An 18535-nucleotide genomic window follows, 5' to 3' on the forward strand; every position below is an offset into this window, starting at 1 on the left:
AAAAATATTACCAGCATCTTTCCTAGAACCAAATGGCATGCCCAGCTCTGCACTCCTCTGCAGTGAAGCAGAGAGAGACTTTGAGGGAACTTTGCTCACTTGGTCTGCGTGTAACTCCGCTCCTGCCTGCCTTAGCTTTCTGACACGATACCGTCTTTGACTGCAGTGCTGTGGTAGGGGTCAGGAGGATTGGACTCTGGGCTGCAGGAGCAGCCAGTTGCTGAATGAAGCTACTCCTTCTCTCTGCTGAAGCAGTCATGTTTTACCACCTGATCTAAAATAGACAAACAGTTGCTTTTGTTAAAATGCACTTTCCACTTGTGCGGGATGGGTCAATCTATAGACAGGATCTTCCTTCTGCGTTTCCTTTGCATTTTGCAAATACTACTGGTTTTTTAAAACATTTCTACCTGCTAAAATATTGATGGTTTTGTACTTAATATAGAAAATCTACATTATTAAGAATTTTCTGCTCTGTAAATCATGGCTTCGGCATGGGTGACTTATCCTTAGAAGGCCTAAGTAATAAAGGAGACTGTAATTACCCCTCACTGATTATCTTCGGGTACTAATAGTGAAATAAATGGTGCTTTTATCATAGGGAAGTTCAATAGTGACCAGCCAGTAGTGCAGGACTACTTCATTGTCTCAGAGTTGATGGCATCATACAGTTTGAACAATTAAAACTTCACATGTAGAGACGTGAGACTTCATTTCTTAGTGACAGAGGAAGGGACTCAAGTTTCTTGCTTGAGCTAGGCATTTAATCTTTAGGTTGAGGTTATGAGGTCTAATTACTAAGATAACAGTGCAGACCACAGTAGACCTTTTAATTTTGTCCAAGGTTGTAGCAAGTTCCCAGGGTAGTCATCTTAGTCTCACAAAGCAGGACTTTGCTGTGAAGCAATTGTGTACATTAGGTTCTCATTGTGTTGTTTTATATGCTAAACTGTAGATATACTGGAGTGCGAAACAATGTGAATAATGCATTAAATTCTGAGTGGGGTTTTTTTTTACACCTCTGAAAATAAATCCTGTAATTTGAGGATTTCACTCTTACCACATTGCAAAATTGGATGAAATAGGGCTATTGCAAGCACCTACTTAACGAGTCATGGTTGCTTCCTTGCTGGGACGAAACATTGTGAAAAGCTGCATGGGTTCAGTAGCCTGTGTTGCAGTGGCAGCAAGGTGCGGTGTAGTTATTTCTGTTAGCAGTCGTTTCATCTTTGTGTGAATATCTATGTCTGGTCCCTCCATGAAAGGATTGACATTCTTAACTTTCCCTATTGTTTTCTTTTCCTTGCTACGCAGGTGGTTTTTTGGAAAGATTCCCCGAGCAAAGGCTGAAGAGATGTTAGGCAAACAAAGACACGACGGTGCCTTCCTTATCAGGGAGAGTGAGAGCGCTCCTGGGGACTTCTCCCTCTCAGTCAAGTAAGTAATGCCCAGAAGCAATCATGTGGGGTAATCAGGCCATCTACTGCTCGTTTGGACTAGTCAGTAAAGGGCGGGTGATTGGCAATGCTGAAAAGCAGGAATAATCTTCCAGATGCTCTGTCATGTTTCTGTCCTTCCAGTGATACTCCTCCTCTAACAGAACAAATATATACGTTCTGGTTTGTGATGAGCCCACAGGGCTGACGTGGTGGCACGTTGCTTTCCGGTTCATGTAGTCCCAGGCACTCTCTCTTGGTTTATTTGTGCATCCTGTTTCTCCTCCTTACAGCTACAGGGTGCCCAGTGTGTATGTATTTTCTCCCATCCTCCTTCATTCCTCTTCTGCAGTACAAGTTATTACTCTTCTCTCTGTATAGTACACTTCCAAATATGTTTATCATGTCTGCTTGACATGTGCTTTGGGGATATTAATGTTGTCTAGCACTGGGACATGTAGCTGTGAAAATAGAGGCCTCTTCGATCTCTCACAAGTGGGGTCCACGTTGGTAGAGAAACTCAGTCTAATAACAGTGAAGTGAGAAGGAGCAGTTCTCATCCTTGAGTAACCATACTAGAAGTACTGGCTGTTAACCAGCAGGAGCCTGCTAGTTAGCCATGACCCACATAATACCCCTCTTGCCCGTCTGAAGTCACTGTAAGATAGAGGTATTAGAAACATGAAAGGGGATGTGATGTAATTTAATGTGGCTTGGGGGTAGGAGGGATTCTATCCTCAGCAGTTGATTTTGCTGGGCTTTTTTACTTTCTGTAATCTTCCTCTTTCCTATCAGAAATGAACAAGATTTTCTTTAGAACCTAACAATAATTTTTGATCATCCATGCACAATTCGTAGTTTGCTCTATTTTCTGTGGCTATCGGTGATCTGTCTCAACATGTTTAGGGTGTTAATTTTTTTTTTCTGGTCATCTTTGGTCTGTAACCAAATTTTTGCCGTCCTGTACAGTAGCATTGAGTCATACCAACAGACTGGATTAAAGCTGTTGATGTTAGAGATGTTTATATTTCTGGCTTGGATATAATCAGCTGAGCTGGAATACCAGATATGAATGGAAGCTTCATTCCAGAAAGTGCATTCCTTTAAGAAACATGAAGTTATGATAGCATAGCTCTGCTTGCCTGTCAGCTTAGTGTTGCCATCTGGTGGTAATTTCTCAGTTGATTTTTTTTTTCCCCCCTGTTTGTTTAATTTAGAAGTCTTTCCTAAACAGCGATCTGCAGGATTTGAAATGGTGCGAAGCTCTCAGGCTGAGGAAGGAAAAGCAGAGGGCAGTATTCATGAGTCCTTTAGTGTTAGCTTTGTAGCCAAGATAGTGCCTACTTTTTCAGCCAATGTATAGAAGCTATGCATGCCAAGTGGGGAACAGTTGTCTTCTGTTTTCAGTGTTTTAGACTGAAGTAAAAATACCGAAGTGCCATTCATCTGGAAAATCCCAATGGACCTCTTTGGATTTCCTCTTTATTCAGAATAAAGTTGTTGGAAAAGTAGCTTCAGGTGAATGCCATTATTTGTCAGAAAGAATTGTTAACACAGAGTTGAAGTTGCTGCATTACATGTGCAGCATAACCTTCTGAGCATTTGGGGGGGTTGGGGTTTTTTTGTTTTCTTTTTGTTTTTTAAAGAATAGAGAGAGCCTTTTGTTTTGCAAGACAGTCTTTTGCATAAGACCAGACTTCCTGCCAAAAGAGACAATCCTACCCCCTCCCTGTGGCAGTGTTTTTCCAGTAACTTACCTATGATGGGACTGGTGCTTACGTATTGAATTATCACTCACAGAGTGGTGCTGTGTGAGGCAGGGACTGAGACTGTGAGAAGTACAGGCCAAGAGCAGCACAAACCTAAACTGCTGTGAAATTGCTGTGGGTGAAGAGCTAAAGCAAAGTGCTTGTACTGTTTGACTTCAAAATTTTCTATTTGGGAGCGTGAAGCAGAAGGCACCATGGTGCAGCTACTGTAAATGTGACCTGGTATTTGTACTGCAAAGCCCACGGCATGTGTCCTTGGTGTTCTGTGTGCTGTCTTCAGCGACTCGGGTGACTGCATGCACACATGAAGTAGTACATGTACCGGATGCCAGCTATGTGGCAACGTAGTGTAAAATTGCTGAAATATTGCATGTCATCCAAGATAAAGTGTTGTGACACCAGAAATCCTTTACAAACAGACCTCAAACTTCTGCAGATTCGGAGTGGTTTGAAAAGCTGGTTTTAAACTGAAGTCCTATTGTAAGAAAAGTACGCGTGAATCTTGCGGGGGTTTTTTCAAAATAAATTCAGTATTTGGATTCCATTTTTCTCATCACTGATTTCTGTAAAATGCAATTGACAAGTGGACATCTTTTTTACAGCAGCCAATCGGTATCTATATTATCAGTGTCATTGACAGTTTGCACTGGTCCCTGAAGGACATTTTTGTTCCAAACTGTGCCAACAATCCCAAAAGAGGAGTACTCGGTGACTAATAATATGCTTTTTTTGCGTTCTTCATTCTTTCCGCACAGGTTTGGAAATGATGTGCAGCACTTCAAGGTGCTTAGAGATGGGGCTGGCAAATATTTCCTCTGGGTGGTGAAGTTCAATTCTTTGAACGAGCTGGTAGATTATCACAGATCCACATCTGTCTCCAGGAACCAGCAAATATTTCTCCGGGACATTGAACAGGTGCCACAGGTAAGAGAAGTGTCTTCATAGAATGCACTTCATGAACTATTGCAACCACAGTCTGAAGTGGGATTGCATCTTAAATAAATAGGGGTGGAAGGAAGCTGACTGACATTTTTCTTGTGTGTGAAAGTGTGTCTTTAGATCCTGCAGCCAGTATTATACTGGTGGATAAGCTGGATGTTTGTGCAGAGCCCACCTGCTAACTCCTCAGTCTCCCCCCCAGTCCTGGCAAAGTGTTACTGTTGTGTGAACTAGTGGCTTGTCTTAATGTTTATGGATACTGTTGCAGGAAGGTCATCTGATTCATGTGCATTAAAAAGAGGTTTACTCCTCGTTTAGGACATAGTAAGAAAGGATAGTTCTATTTATACTGGTTTATAGCCAGAACTGTACACCTCAGTAGCCGGTGAAGCTTTGGCACTGGTTTTTCCTGAAGAAGTGGTTGCAGGTAGTAACATATGGATCTGGTTTGGATCTAGCCAGTGTTGAGAGAAACCAAAATCTACTGCTACGTGCCAGTGGAGCAGCTTGTGTATGCATCTCTAGCTCTTTGTTTTGTTCCATTTCCCAGAGCAATCAGAATGTTACGTTGCATGTAACTGGATCTTTTGTCATTTTTGGATAAATCCTTTTGCTTCCTTGTGCAGCATTCTAGTTCTAGCTTGAAGACAGGGGGTGTGGAATTCGTACTGCTCTCCAGGTGCTGTGGGCACCGGTTTGTCCGAACTAACATCTGGCTCTGCACTGTTGGGTCAGTGAAACAGAGGGTGAGAGAAGAGCTGACTGAAAATGACAAGCATGAAGATACCTTCCTGATTTTAGGAATGCAAGTCTATTTTAAGTAGACTGTTAGCTTTTCCGTAAGGATGGAAGTATTTGCTGACCAGGCAAAATGCTCTGTGACAGAATTTCTCGATACTTGAGAGTTTTAAGGAAAATGTGTAAAATGCCAACATCCAGGTTTTGTGTATCAACAACTTTGTGTTAGGTAGATCAGTTATATTCATAATGTCTGTTGGTGAAAACACAATGAATTAGCAAAGAGACTACTGTATTGCAATAGCCTACAGATTTACAGTAGGTCATGAAGACTGGAAAATATTAGGAAAACATTTGAGTCGTGTGCTATCTTTATTTCGGCTCTTTCACAGAAAGCTGACTTTTCTGTAAGGTCTTCTCTAGACTGTACTTTCCTATTTTAACGTCTTGTTACAGATATTGGAAGCTGGCTTGTGGGGAAATGAAACAACCCAAATGTTTGTTGTTAAACTCCAGCGTAAGTTAAGGTCCTGCCTGAGGGAGCAGATGTCTAGAGCGCTGTGGATGATTCTCACTTCGTGTATCTTTTTCTTTCCCCTTTCAGCAACCAACATACGTTCAGGCCCTGTTTGACTTTGATCCCCAGGAGGAAGGAGAGCTGGGCTTCCGTCGCGGAGACTTTATCCAAGTCCTTGACAATTCTGACCCCAACTGGTGGAAGGGAGCCTGCCACGGACAGACGGGCATGTTTCCACGCAACTACGTAACCCCGGTGAACCGGAACATCTAGAGATAAATATTAGAGATTATTTAAAGAAACCAGAGAAACAGTAAATACACATACAGAGCCTAACTGCAGCCAGTGACCTAAAATCACACGGCGATAAAACCTGAGTCATCTTTCACCGTGAGGTGATCCTCCTTCACTCAGTACGGAACTTGGGGGGGGGGGGGGGGGGGGGGGGCGGGGGCAGGTGGCAGGGTTGGGGGGGGAGGCAGGGAAGAGTTCAACTTACACACCAAAACTTATCTTTAAAAAAAAAAAAAAAAAAAAAAAAGAAAAAGAGAAAGAGAAAAAAATGAAAATAACAAATTTCCTCAGCTGCTCCTGGGTTACCCCCTTTTGTTCACTCTTCTTGTTTCCCCTTCCTCCTCTGTCCATCAGTGCATGAAGTTTTAATGCCATATAAAGTCCTACCCATGCAGTTAAAGGAAAAGGGAGAAACTCTGCTGGTATTTTCTCTCTCTGCAAATGGTCTTCATTTGACATGAAGGGACATGAGAGAAGAACCAAATCCACAGTCCTGCCTTTAAAAAAAAACAAAAATCATCAGTCTCTGCTTTTGCCTTCAACATTCAGCTCTTCTTGCCTGGGAAAGATGAGGTATTAATCGAATTTTTATTGTCTCTTCTCCTCTGGCACTTTCTTCTCAAGCTCAGCAGCTTGCAAGCAGAGGAAGGGAGAAGAGTTCTGTGGCTTTTTGTTCTGTGTTGTTGTGTTTTTTTTTGAGTCACAGACCTGCTTTTGAGAAGCTCCAATGTACAACTGAAGTCTGTTAATGCTGCGCTGACAGCTTTTTTGTTTTTTCTTAAAGGTGTACGGTTGAGCACATTCTGTAATTTTTTCCATAGTGCCTTTCCCTTATTTTCTTTTTTATTATTTCTTACGTTAAAAGGACAGTCCAGAGCTTTTCAGAGGGTTTTTTTTTTCTGCCTATGTGTAAATAAATAAATTTGGGGGAAGGGTGTAAAAGAGGGTTGATTTTATCAATGGACATTTGAGAAAAATCTACAAACAGAGATGGAGCTTTAATCTTAAGATTTGTCTTACTGTTCAATTTCCCTTGATCCAAGGGAAATAAAATCACGGCATTCAAGTGGCAGCTTAGGCTGCTGTGAGAGGTGGGGAGCTGCAACCAGGAGCCTCAAAAGAAGTAAGAGAAAGGGGGAAGTTATGACCAGGGATAATGAGGAAGAATATTTTGGGGAGGGAGGGTTAAGGGGGAAATTTGAGAAATAATAGCCCTGAGATGTCCTATTAAATGTACATTCCTTTGATGGAAAACTTTATAATGCAGAGAAACCTCAAGAAAAATAGTGCTTGAAAAAACTTTATGCTATTAGTGAATGTTTCTACATGATGCATGTAATCAGCCTGTCTCTTTGGCCTGGATAAGGAGTATTTGCAGTCGTGTTGCTCTTGAAAAGTGGGGTTGCCATCACTGTTCTCCAGTTTCTCCTCCCTCCTCAGGTCAGTGTTACTGTTGAAGTAGATTCCCCCCACCCCGCTCCCCATTCACAGCAGGCTGTGTGATGACTGTAATCCCCACCCCGCACCATAATGGCATTTATTGTGGCCATTTGCTCCTCCACCAGAGCAGTGTGACATTAAATTGGACGGAAAGGAAAGCAATCAGCTCGCACCGCTCTCTGTGCCAATCTTCAGTTGCGTTATTTTTCCTTTCAATGGCCATTTGGCTGGATCACCCCACCAACGAATCCAAAAACTACAGCGGAGATCTCCTCCCGCCCTGGCTAAGCATGGGCAATCTTTTGTTGGAGGGTGCCTTTTTTTGTACTAAGTGTTACAAATGTTTTATTCCTGAGATGGACTCTGCCTTACACTTTAATTTTCCAGCAGATGAAAGAGAGAGCTATCCTGTAGAGTATTACTTTCTCCCCCTCTCCTTGCTAGCTGTTACTCACTTTCTTCCTTCTTTGTAAAGTGATTGGAAAAGGAATCTATGGCATTCTACACCTGGACCATTTGATTGTTTCCTTATTTTGGAATTGGTGTATATCATGCAGCCTTGCAGACATATGTCTTGTGTGTGTATATATATTAAAAAAAAAAATCAGTGTTTAAATAAAAAAGGCCTATGTACTTAATCCTTTAACTCTGCAGCAGCATTTGGTAGATAGTAATTAACTGTGAATAATAAATATACATTGAATTCTTCACTTGAGCATCTGTCTGTTATTTCAGTTAACTGACCAAAATACGACAGAGCGAGCTAATTTATAGGATATTAAATTGCTATGGGAGAGAAAAGCTGTAAAAAGCGCGCTTTGGTCCGAAGTGCTCAGGCTGGCATCATAGTTCAACCTCAGCATGCTTGGCAGAACTCATTCTTCTTCCAAGCCAACAGAGCGCCGTGTCACTTGGCACGTGTGCCATGGTGAACAGCAAGGAGGTGGAGAGGGCATGATGGTGGCGCCTCCAGGATTGAAGGGCGTGGATCTACCAGGTGAAGAGGAGGGTGGCACTTCACTATTTCTTCTCTTGCTTTTTTCTAAGCTTTTTATTGAACGGCCCAAGTGCCTCTGTGGTACAGACCATTAGGTTGTAAGGAGCCAGTGATGGAGAGCAATATATTTCTGGAGCATTGTGCTGAAGGAGAGAGGAGATGGGTGTGTGGGTGGTGCCAGCACAGCAGCCATGGCTCGGGTGGTCGCAGGATCTTGTGTTCTGCTTGGTCAGTGCCTCGCAGGTCGCTGTCACTTGTGTCACCTGAAGAAGGAGAGGTGCTGAGCCGTGCCAGGGAGGGGTGCGGGCACACCTGCAGGGTGCCTGGCTGGAGCCCTTGGCTCTGCAGCTCCCCAGCTCCGCTTCTGTCAGGGAAATGCCTGTGGATGTTGTCGCCTGGTTTAATACACGAGAGGCAAAGGCCCAGGGGAGGGTTTGGGTTGTTGATTAACAGTTGCTCTTAGTCATTATCCTCAAACACAGATGTAGGCAAGGGCTTTGTGGTTGCTCAGAAGCGCCTGGATATTCCTGTGGTTGGTGATTTTTCATTTGTGCCAGCGAGGGCGCTGGGCTTGTTTGTGAGGCGGTGAGGGAGCCGCTCGCCAGGGTGGCTGGGTGCCCGCGCAGGGCTGGGGGCTCCTCGCTGGCGCTCCGCAGAGGGATGGCAGCCGCTGGGTGCTGCGGCCAAGGCCCGGGGGCCGAGCAACCTGTGGCCTTACGGGCGCTGCCCGGCTCAGCACAGCCGCTGGCGGGCTGCAGGAAGAGCCGACCCCCGCCCCAAAGCCGAACCCCCGCCCGCGTTAGCGCCGCCCGGCCCGGCCCGGCCCAGCGGCGAGCCGTGCCCGTGCCCGCCATGCCGGAAGGCGCAGGGCGGGGCGGCGGGACTACAACTCCCGGCGTGCCCCGCGGCGCGCAGGCGCGGTGCGGGCCCGGCGGGAGGCTGAGGCGGCCCTGAGGCGGGGAGCTCCCCGCGCTGCTCCGCACCGCTCCGCTGCCCTGGGCCGCGGGCAGCCGGCCGCTCCGCCCGGCCTTGGGCTCCGTATTCTCCCTCGGTGCCCGCCGTGGGGCCCGCGGGGAGAGGGGAGGCTGCTGCGGGGGGCGGCGTGTGAGGGGGCTCGGGATGGCGGGGCGGGCTGTGAGGTGAGGGGGTGGGAAGGCGCCTCCTGGCCGAGCGGGCCTCGCTGTCCCCAGGCGGCGGGGACACCGGGCAGGCATGGTCGGCTATGACCCTGAGGCCAGGTGCGTCTCCACGGTGGAAGCAGCTGTGGCAGGATCAGCATCGGGCTTGGTCACTCGGGTCCTCATCAGTCCTTTGGATGTCATCAAGATCCGCTTCCAGGTATCGGCCTTCCTGATGGCGCGTTGGGGATGGGGTGATGGCGTGTTAGGGCTGAGCTTGCCCTGGGTGCATCGGTCACCTGTGCAGCCATAGCACTCAATCCGCTCTCACCTGCACCACACGCAGGGCAGCATGTGCCTGGTGCCTCGATTTGTGTAACCTCACACGTGCTAGAACGGCATCTGATGGTTTTCAGTTTGTTTTTCTGAACATTCTCCTCTCTCTGAGCGGAAATAACTGAATTTCACCATCATCCCTACTGACTTCCTTTGTGTTGCACGTCTGGTTTTATTTTAAAGCCCTGCATAAATAACATCCTAGTCAGTTCTATATACGATCCTATGGGAAGGCAGAACGTCCCATCTTAGCAGCGGTGGGCTGGCAGGGTTGTGAAGTCCTCAACTGGATACTTGAACCTTATTGAAATGTGATGTGGAATTGAAAATATTTTCTCTGTTTTCCTCCAGCTTCAGATCGAGCAGTTGTCCCCAAGAAACCCCCAGGCAAAGTATCATGGCATCTTGCAAGCTGTACAGCGCATCTTCCAGGAGGAGGGGTTGGTAGCCTTCTGGAAGGGCCATATTCCTGCTCAGCTCCTTTCAGTTGGCTACGGAGCTGTTCAGGTAAGGTGACCAGACACCATCTGGGCAAAGCGTACATATGTAGGACTCTGCTTTGTTCCTCTTCGACCTGGCTGCATGGGCAGGTGCGGGAAGGACCAGGTTTACGCTGTACTGATGCAAACTGGCTCCAGTTTCAAAGATGTGTAGTTGTATAATTCCTAAGTTGATATTCCTGAGCTTGCTGAACATCCTGCCTGGCCAGCCTGGAGCACAGCTAGAGTAAACTGAGTTGTGTCTGTATCTGGTGTTATAGACAGGCCCTGTTTGCTCCTGACACTTGGCTTAGCTGTTCATGTGCCAAGCCTGTGTAGTTTATTTGCTTTTGTTCATGCTGTCGCCCTGACAGTTTGTTAGGAAAAAAATCAATGAAGCCGATGATGGTGTTTTACACAGCATTGTTATGCTTAAATTGTAAACATTAACAGCGTATTTTGTGAGCACCAGGTTGACAGAGTAATGGACAGTATATCTGATATAGCAAATACTCTTCAGGGTACGTAGAGCATTAAAATGAGTTTTTCATTATTCTAAACACAAGATTTAGCAGAAGTGTCAGAGATCGGAATATCCCACACGTTCCTCAGGCAGCTTAGTGATTTTTACAGGGTATTTGAGCACATGTTCTAACAGGTTGCAAGTTGGGGAGGACTTTTGAAGGACAGAGGGAGGAGGGGGGTGATTACAAGCAGTGGGTGGAGCTCTTTTGGTGAAACGAGAGAGGAGCGGGAGATTCCTTGACTTGTGTATGTTTGTTTCTGCAAGTTCATGGCGTTTGAAAGCTTGACAAAACTGGTGCACAACGTCACCTCATACAACGCCCGCGATTCCTTTGTGCACTTCGTCTGCGGTGGACTGGCTGCTTGCACAGCCACTGTTGCAGTTCAGCCTGTTGACACATTACGCACTCGCTTTGCTGCTCAGGGTGAGCCGAAGGTATGGCTTAGAGGTCAATCTTTAGAATTATCATCCATAGCAGTAGTAATATTTCACGTGTATGAATACAGGGAGTTTGAAAAGTATGTAGCACTCTATGGGTTAGTGTAAAGGAGCGGGGGCTGTTACTGGGCACTGTTTGTACTATTGCCAAGTTACCCTCTATGCTGTTTACACAGCTTTCTTAATTATGTTTTGCTGCTCCTGATTGCTCCTGACTCCTGACAAGTGATCCAGAAAGCAGAAACTGCCCTTAACAGGATAACTCAATTTTTATTTTAGCTGTTGTGATGCCAAATATATTAGGATAATGTTGGTGTATAGAATACACTCCCCAGTCTGTTGAACATTGTCTTTTTGAAACTTTCCACTTGCACAGAGTTGTGTTTAGGTAATGATGGGGATATGCTTGAAACCAGTCACCTTTCACCCATGTTTCATGTTCTTATTTATGCAAGAATTGGTCTCCATACTAATTAGGTCTGTAATAACTGGACTTACATGGGTTTGTATCAGAGCTGTTTCTGGTTTTTGACTTAGCATGCAGTAGAATCCCTATATATTGTATGAATTCTGTTGCAAGAGCAAGCAGAGCTGCTAAAAGAAAAATAAATAATTGTGTCTGTGATGCAAGTGGTCTTGGCTCTGTGCCTCATTTCTTCCCCTCAGAAGCACAGCTTGGATGTGGGATACTATGGCAGCCCAGGCTTTTCAGTACAGAGTAAATGATCATTCTTCAATTAATCTCTTGTGGCTCAGAGGTAGGTTTACGTTGTCAGTGTACTTATAAGAGTCACAAGGGCTTAGCTGAGAATACTGTGTGAAGATGTGCAAAATCACATTGTTCATGGCTTTGTGCTGAAAATCAGTCGGTTGTATTTTGGGCAGCAGGAAATTCCTGTCCTCATTACTGGGAAATAACCTGACCTTTGGTTTGCTGTTTTTAAGCCTGTTTCACTACTCAGCCTCTTCTGTATTGTCTAGGTCTATCGCAACGTTCGCCATGCCGTGGTGACGATGTACCAGACAGAAGGGCCTCGGACTTTCTATAGAGGTTTGACCCCCACAATCATTGCCATCTTCCCATATGCCGGTCTCCAGTTCTCTTTCTACAACATCCTGCAACAGTTTTCTGAATGGGTGATTCCAGCTGAAGGAAAGAAAGGAGGTAAGCACATGACAGTGATATCTGTGATCTGGAGAGAAAGAGAGGATGAATGCTACTTTGGGAGATTGACCGAAGCTCGGTTTTCTGTCCTATCACCCTTTTTGATGCAACACCCGAAAAGTGTCTCGGTTTCCCATCTCTCATTCTTACCCCTGCACAGATGTTGCAAAAGTACAGTGAAGCTTGCAAACAACTCCTGTTATGGAATAACCATAATGGAACTGTGGATGGATGGGAAAGTGTCATAGGCCAGGGTGCTCTTTCTTGAGCTGTGTGACGTTACCGATACCATGGGAAGACAATGCTGGCATAGTCTGTTTCATTAGTGTTGTGGGGACAGGACTCTTGGATTTCCTCAGGAAATCTGCCTGCAGATTCCAGCACAGCTGTTACAGAAGAGGATTCATTTAGCCTAATTTAAAACTGCCAAGGTCTTGATTTGATATTTTTATGTTGATTTCTAGCTCCATTATAAGAGAACCTCATCCTGATGTGGCCTGTCACCTTGACAGTTCTAGATACTAGTGCCTCTCTGAGAGAGAGAGTGTGTGCAGCATCAGTGTGGTTTTGTTCCTCAATAGAATTTCTTCAGCAGAGGAACTAGAATTTTCAATATCATGTCTGCATATTTATTCTTAGATGTCAGGGACTGATGGTGGTTTTTTGCTGGGAACTCACATTTGTCAGGAGAAAGTCTAATATCACAAAGCTCATTTCCTATGAGCCTCTGAAATCATCAGGCAGCGTTAACTTGTGACTTAGTCCAATCCAGAATAAATCAGTTTGAGCAATCAGGAGCGCAAGATTTCCAGTGACTGAGCTTTTACTGAGGGGCATGAAAATTTTCCATCCACTAGCAGCAGGTTCTCTGGTGACTGGGGTTTTTTGTGCAATGCCACTTGGCAGAGCAAAAACATAAATCAGGGTAATGAACCAGATGAGCTGTTATGCTCTGGTGCCAACAGACACGGTAAGCCCGATGCAGAAAATACAGATTGAAGTTCTGTGGCCCAAACTATGCAGAAGAGGTGATGTAACTTTAAAGGACCTTTTCGGTTTCTTGTAAAAAGTAACTTTTAACTTACCTCTGATTGAGATCTTTAATCAGAACTCCTTGCTAATCCTCTTTTTACCCTCCCCGCTATCCTCTCCCCTTTCTGCTTCTCAGGCAACATTAAAAACCTTGTTTGTGGCAGCTGCGCTGGACTCATCAGCAAAACCCTCACTTACCCTTTTGACCTGTTCAAAAAGCGACTGCAAGTGGGTGGCTTTGAGCAGGCCCGGGCAGCCTTTGGGCAGGTGAGAGGTGTTGCAGTTGACTGATTTTCATGAGGATGAATTTTCATGGAGACAATCCAGAGCCAGTCCATTGCACCCGAATGCAGTGGTGATTCACTGGTGGTGCCTGTTCTGTTCGTATTTGGATTGGGAGCTCCCGGGGAACTTCTGGGAGCTGAGCATTGGTCTCGCTTAATAATGGGAATAGCTGCATGAATATACTGCGTTGATTTTATGGCCTTGTCCAACTTACCTGTGCTCTGCCTTCTCAGCTGTCTCCATCAGGTTGGCTGTCTTGGAGCAGGGGATGAGTTAGGCAGGCAAAGGGGTTTCAATTTACTTTACTTTTCTAGTTGCAGCTTGGTATTTCTGATTCAGGACCAAATGACTAGCAGAGGGTGACACTAGCTTTATGCTGAAATCACCTGGCTGTCAGGATCCTTTTCTGCAATTAATATTTTGACACGAGGAACGGGCACTAAGTGTTCAGCACATGTCTTACGTACCAGAACATCCTGTCTGGGGATCTCTGTGTTCTTTTCCAGTTTTCTTATTTAACCTTTTTTCCTTTTCTCCCCCAGGTGCGGATGTATAGGGGTCTCATGGACTGCATAAGGCAGATCATGCGAGAGGAGGGCCCAGGTGGATTCTTTAAGGGCCTTTCGCCCAGCTTGCTGAAGGCTGCTGTCTCTACTGGCCTTGTCTTCTTTTGGTATGAGCTGTTCTGCAGCCTCCTGTGTGCCCTGAAGAGCACTGATAGCGCTGTGAGGAAGGAAGGCTGAAAGGGGCCGGTGTGTGGCTACCTGGTGTTCTCCTGGAGGAGGGGGAACTGCCAGCTTTGCTTTGTCATGCTGGATATGTCAGAGCTCCGAGAGTCCACCAGCCTGTAGGAAATCACTTCCTGGGACCAAGCAGAAGGAGAAGGCGACTGCAGTTCTGCTGAAGACACTTGAACTGCTGTGCTGAAAGCTGTTCAGCTGAGCACTTTTTTCCTCTGTCTCCTCTTATATCAGCACATATTTGATGGGGAGAGGGGGGGAACCCAGCAGACCACTACCTAGCAGAGACTGTGCTGTGAAAAGGCACCCGATAAAGTTGATGAATTCCTGTGCTTGCCCTGGATCACAGAGCAGGATCCTGGCCTAGCTAGTGCTGCTTAACCAACGTACCACCTCCTACTGCTGCATCCACACGGCTTTATTTCCTTGCTTTATGGCCTGCTGTTTGCACGATATTCTTTTCTTGGTGTTGCACAGGTAGCTCTGTCCTGCTGTTGTGAAGTCAGTTCAAACGTCTTTAGCACGCACAGAACCTCAGTTTTCCTTTTCTTTGTTGCCAGCAGCTGCTTCACAATTACCACTTGCTGGCTGTGCATTCTCAGCCACCATAAACACAGAATCTTCTGATGGATCGTGCTGACCCAAACTCACTTTTCCTTTAACTCTGGTGAGCTTGATTGTATCCCAAGTGCCCATTTCTCTTCCTGCATGTCTTGCCATGCATCTCTTAGGGTTTTGCATTGCCTCAGCAGAGCTGCAGATTAAGAACCCCACTCTTAAGGGGTTTCAACGCACAAGCCCAGTTTTTACTTCACGTTCTTTGCTTCAATGCAGTGAGTAAAATACTGTACAGAGTTTTAGAAATATTTAATCTAAGTTGTAATAACGAAAGAAAAGTCCTGTGGAAACTAGTAAATGTTTTGTTTTGTTTTAATGCCACCTTTGAATGTTTCTAGCAAGTATTTATGTAGTGGCCTCAAAACATTTCTGAACCTCAGTCCTACAGTGGTGCTAACAGATGAAAATGTATTGACAAGATTAGCTTAAGTGAGAGGACTGAACATCACATCGGAATTGGTTGGTTTAGCATGGTGTTTGACAAGTAAAGGACGATTGCATTAGAGATGGAGAAGTGTTTTTCTCTGGTTTCAAAGGTTTTACGAAGGGTTAAAAGAAACCCAACCCAACCAACCAACAGCTCTGATTTATGTAACGGGGAAAAGAGGAAAATTACTTTCTTCCTCCTCTTTTATTCTGTTTTTTCAAGATGAGCAGGGTGTGGTTGGACCAGTGTGTGGAAGGCAGATTTCCGAGGAAGAGAGTGACTGTGATACAGAGGCACGTTAGTCATCTGGCGAGTGGTGGGTAGGGCAGAGCACTGCAACTGTTTAGAGGATGGTTTGATGATTCTTCTCTTAATGCAGAGCTTTTCATCACTTTCTTGGCAGTATTCAGGGTGTTAATCCCAATGGTCTGGCCAGATTCCAGCGTGACCAATTCCATTCTGTTGACGCAACTTTTCCTGGCGTTTTTGAGCGTATCAGCATTGCTTACTTATCCTGAACTATTGTGAGAGGCTGTTTTTTTAAAGAGCAGCTGTTTCACTGGTGGCTGAGCTATCCAGAGTGATTCCTTGCGAGCCCGGGCCAAATAACTTTGTGTCTGCTGTGGTTTGAGATCTTTGAGTGCAAGTGGCTGTTTCACTGCAGGTGACTTTGAGAGCTACGTAAAAATTAAATTCCCTGAGCAGCGTTCAGGCAGGAGGCTGATACATGAGCCTCGAAGAGGGAGTGTTAGCTGCGTGTACTCTCAACATGTGCAGTTTTGCTGAGAGGAGAAAATGCAAAAAAGTTTCTCAGAGTCCCTCAATCCTGTTGGCATTTTCCAGGCTCTTCTGAGATTCCCCCCCCAGATCTTCTTAACAATATTTTTGCCTTTGTTTGTTGTTCATCTATTGTTAATCGGAAAGACTTCATAACCAGTAATGAACTTAGCCTTGTGACATCCTCCTGAGGGAGAGAAATACCTCATTTTGAAACAGACACAAACAGGTCAGGATTGTTACTGTCTTTGTAGAGAGGAATGCTGCCCTGGTTAGCAGGGACAGGACTAGCCACAGCAGAAGATTTATTGTGCTGGCCTGGGCTTCCATAGGCAATCAGGACTCATCCATCCTGTGTAAACATCACAAGACTCTTATTCTCCACTGTATGTCAAAGCGCTGCCGTTAAATTGCACAAAATAGGGAGAAACTGGTGAGGAACTCAGCAGCGGGTACTGCTACCACTGGAAGAGAGGGTGTGTTGCCTTGGTTGTCACAGGGGTAAACAATAAAGAACAGAAAACACTGTGCTCTGCAAAGATGGTGTCCCTGGAGTGTGCTGTGGAGCTCGAGGTGACGCAGGCAGGCGGCTTGGCTGCTCTGCAGAGAGGGCAGCAATGGAGAGGATAGAGCAGCTTCTCTCTGGGATAGATTTTGCCTCCACTCTGCATTAAATAAGCTCGCCTCTACCCAATAGTGGCAAAGTCAGGGTTTAAGTTGTGCCAGTCTGGCCCAGGCTTTGGAAGAGAGACTGGCTGGAGGGCTTTGGCCCAGAGCCTGGTTGATTGTGCTGTCAGGTGGAAATGTTACAGGCCCGTAAAGGCATCTGGGCTTCTAGGGAGGGAAGGAGAAAGGAGTGACAAGCTCAGCTATACAGTACTAGGAGTTGCACCTAACGGGCACGTCATCATTCACCCCGGTCGGTGCCATCTGTCTCGTGGATTTCCCACGTGCACCTTGGGAACTGGGAGTTGCAGCTGGGAAAGGACTGTCACGGGAATATTGTTTTCTCTTTGGGAATGAGACTGGTTTAGTGCAAAGCACTGGGAGAACAGGTCTTATCTGTGATGCTGCTCTGGAAGAACGCACACCGTTTGAAGCTGATTTCCTAGAACTGAAGGAACGGGAGATGGGAGAGATCTGTAGGTGCCTTGTTCTCCCATATGTCGGGACAGATTTGCTCTCGGAAACCGTGCGTGTCACTTCAGTTTCAAGTGACTGAACATGGTGAGCAACTCACTGAGGCTGCACCGGATTTTGCCCGTTGGGATGGCTGAGATTTCACTCTGATGTAATCCTATCAGCGGGGATTTGTGTTGCTCAAAATTCACCTCACAAGCTGCTCAGCAACTGTGTTTTCTTCTAGTGCCTTTTAAAATCGGAAGGTCCAGAAGCACCGTAGCAGGCAAAGCGCTCGAGGCGAGGTGCGCCGGGGTTGTCAGGGGATCCACCATCGCTCGTAGCTGGCCTCGGACCAGAAAGCATTCACGCACGAGTCCTGCGGTGAGCACGCTGTTGCCTCCAGCGCCGGCTGGCTCCCCGGGTTCCCAGGACAATCCTGTTCTCAGGGTGCTCATCCAGAGCTGCGCAGCCGCCTTTTTGACAAGAAATGAATGTTTTACAGTCAGACTTGGAATGCATTGTATTGAATTTGGGTTTAAGTTTCTCCTGTGATGTAGAAATGTAATTCTCTGGGGCGTTTTGCTGTGCTGCCTGAGTGGATATTTGTGGCTGCTGTCGTCCGAAAGCATCTGAGCACAATGCGCACAACGCGGGCCTACTTTTGAGAAAAGGTACATTAAATATTTTATTATGTTCATGTCTCGCTGCAGGTTGTTTATTCCTTTCTTCCTGGTCCATACACTCCACGGGACCCCCCAGACTGCCATGTCCTTCCCCAGGGAGGGTGATCAGGGCCCAGAGTGTGGGGTGGCAGGAGCCAGTGGGTTTATCCCTTCTAGTCGCTGGCTTCTAGGTGCTCCTCGTGAATTTTACGCAGCTCTCAAAGTCACCTGCAGCGAAACAGCCACCTGCACTCCAAGATCTCAAACCGCAGCAGCAGGCAGAAGTGCCCCAGCCCTTCTGCCATGCAGAGCGATGCTCTGGGCATCGCTGCTGAGAACCGCACCGAGGGGGATCGGCCGGGGGGGTTGTGTCTGCTGCGTTTTGAGATCTTGGAGCTGAGATCTTCAGCTATTTCGCTGCAGGTGACCGGGCGGTCCCGGCGCTGTGCCCGGAGGGGCTGGTGGAGCCAGCTGGTGCTGAGCCACACAGCCGTGCTGGAGGCGTTCGGGCAAGTGTCTCTGCAGGCCACAGCGCTGCAGAAAATGTCCCCAACCTGCGCGTTCCACCTTCCTGCTGCTCTGCCCCGGCAGCCGGGCGGCCCTGTGCTGCGCAGGCTTCGCCCCCCGGGGGTCTTCCCTGTGGGATGGCCGCGAGCTTGGAGGGAGATCGGGAAGCGGCT

The 18535-nt window shown here is 46.5% G+C and overlaps 2 protein-coding genes across 4 annotated transcripts in view; both read left to right on the plus strand.

Moving 5' to 3' along the window:
* GRB2 (growth factor receptor bound protein 2) overlaps positions 1-7843 on the plus strand; it is a 61863-nt gene extending 54020 nt beyond the window's left edge. For all 3 annotated transcript variants that reach the window (XM_080376969.1, XM_080376970.1, XM_080376968.1), the window contains 3 exons: positions 1315-1437; positions 3961-4129; positions 5487-7843. In XM_080376969.1, coding sequence (XP_080233095.1) covers positions 1315-1437; positions 3961-4129; positions 5487-5672 — 478 coding nt within the window. In that variant the 3' untranslated portion in view covers positions 5673-7843. The remainder of the gene's footprint in view (positions 1-1314; positions 1438-3960; positions 4130-5486) is intronic.
* A 125-nt stretch (positions 7844-7968) lies between these two features.
* Positions 7969-17890, plus strand: SLC25A19 (solute carrier family 25 member 19). The gene is made up of 6 exons (XM_080376878.1): positions 7969-9468; positions 9936-10091; positions 10854-11024; positions 12009-12192; positions 13361-13491; positions 14052-17890. Exons 1-6 carry the CDS (start codon positions 9343-9345, stop codon positions 14250-14252), a joined length of 969 nt encoding a protein of 322 aa, XP_080233004.1. The 5' UTR covers positions 7969-9342; the 3' UTR covers positions 14253-17890.
* The last annotated feature ends 645 nt before the right edge of the window (positions 17891-18535 follow it).

The sequence above is a fragment of the Falco punctatus genome (genome assembly GCF_963210335.1).
Source record: "Falco punctatus genome assembly, chromosome: 1".
Lineage (NCBI taxonomy): Eukaryota > Metazoa > Chordata > Aves > Falconiformes > Falconidae > Falco > Falco punctatus.

Bases quoted from the DNA above. Each gene is read 5' to 3' on its own strand.
- SLC25A19 (XM_080376878.1), top strand. From the start codon at position 9,343: ATGGTCGGCTATGACCCTGAGGCCAGGTGCGTCTCCACGGTGGAAGCA. The intron at 12,193-13,360 runs GTAAGCACATGA...TCTGCTTCTCAG, and splicing joins AGCTGAAGGAAAGAAAGGAG to GCAACATTAAAAACCTTGTT. The intron at 13,492-14,051 runs GTGAGAGGTGTT...TTTCTCCCCCAG, and splicing joins CCCGGGCAGCCTTTGGGCAG to GTGCGGATGTATAGGGGTCT.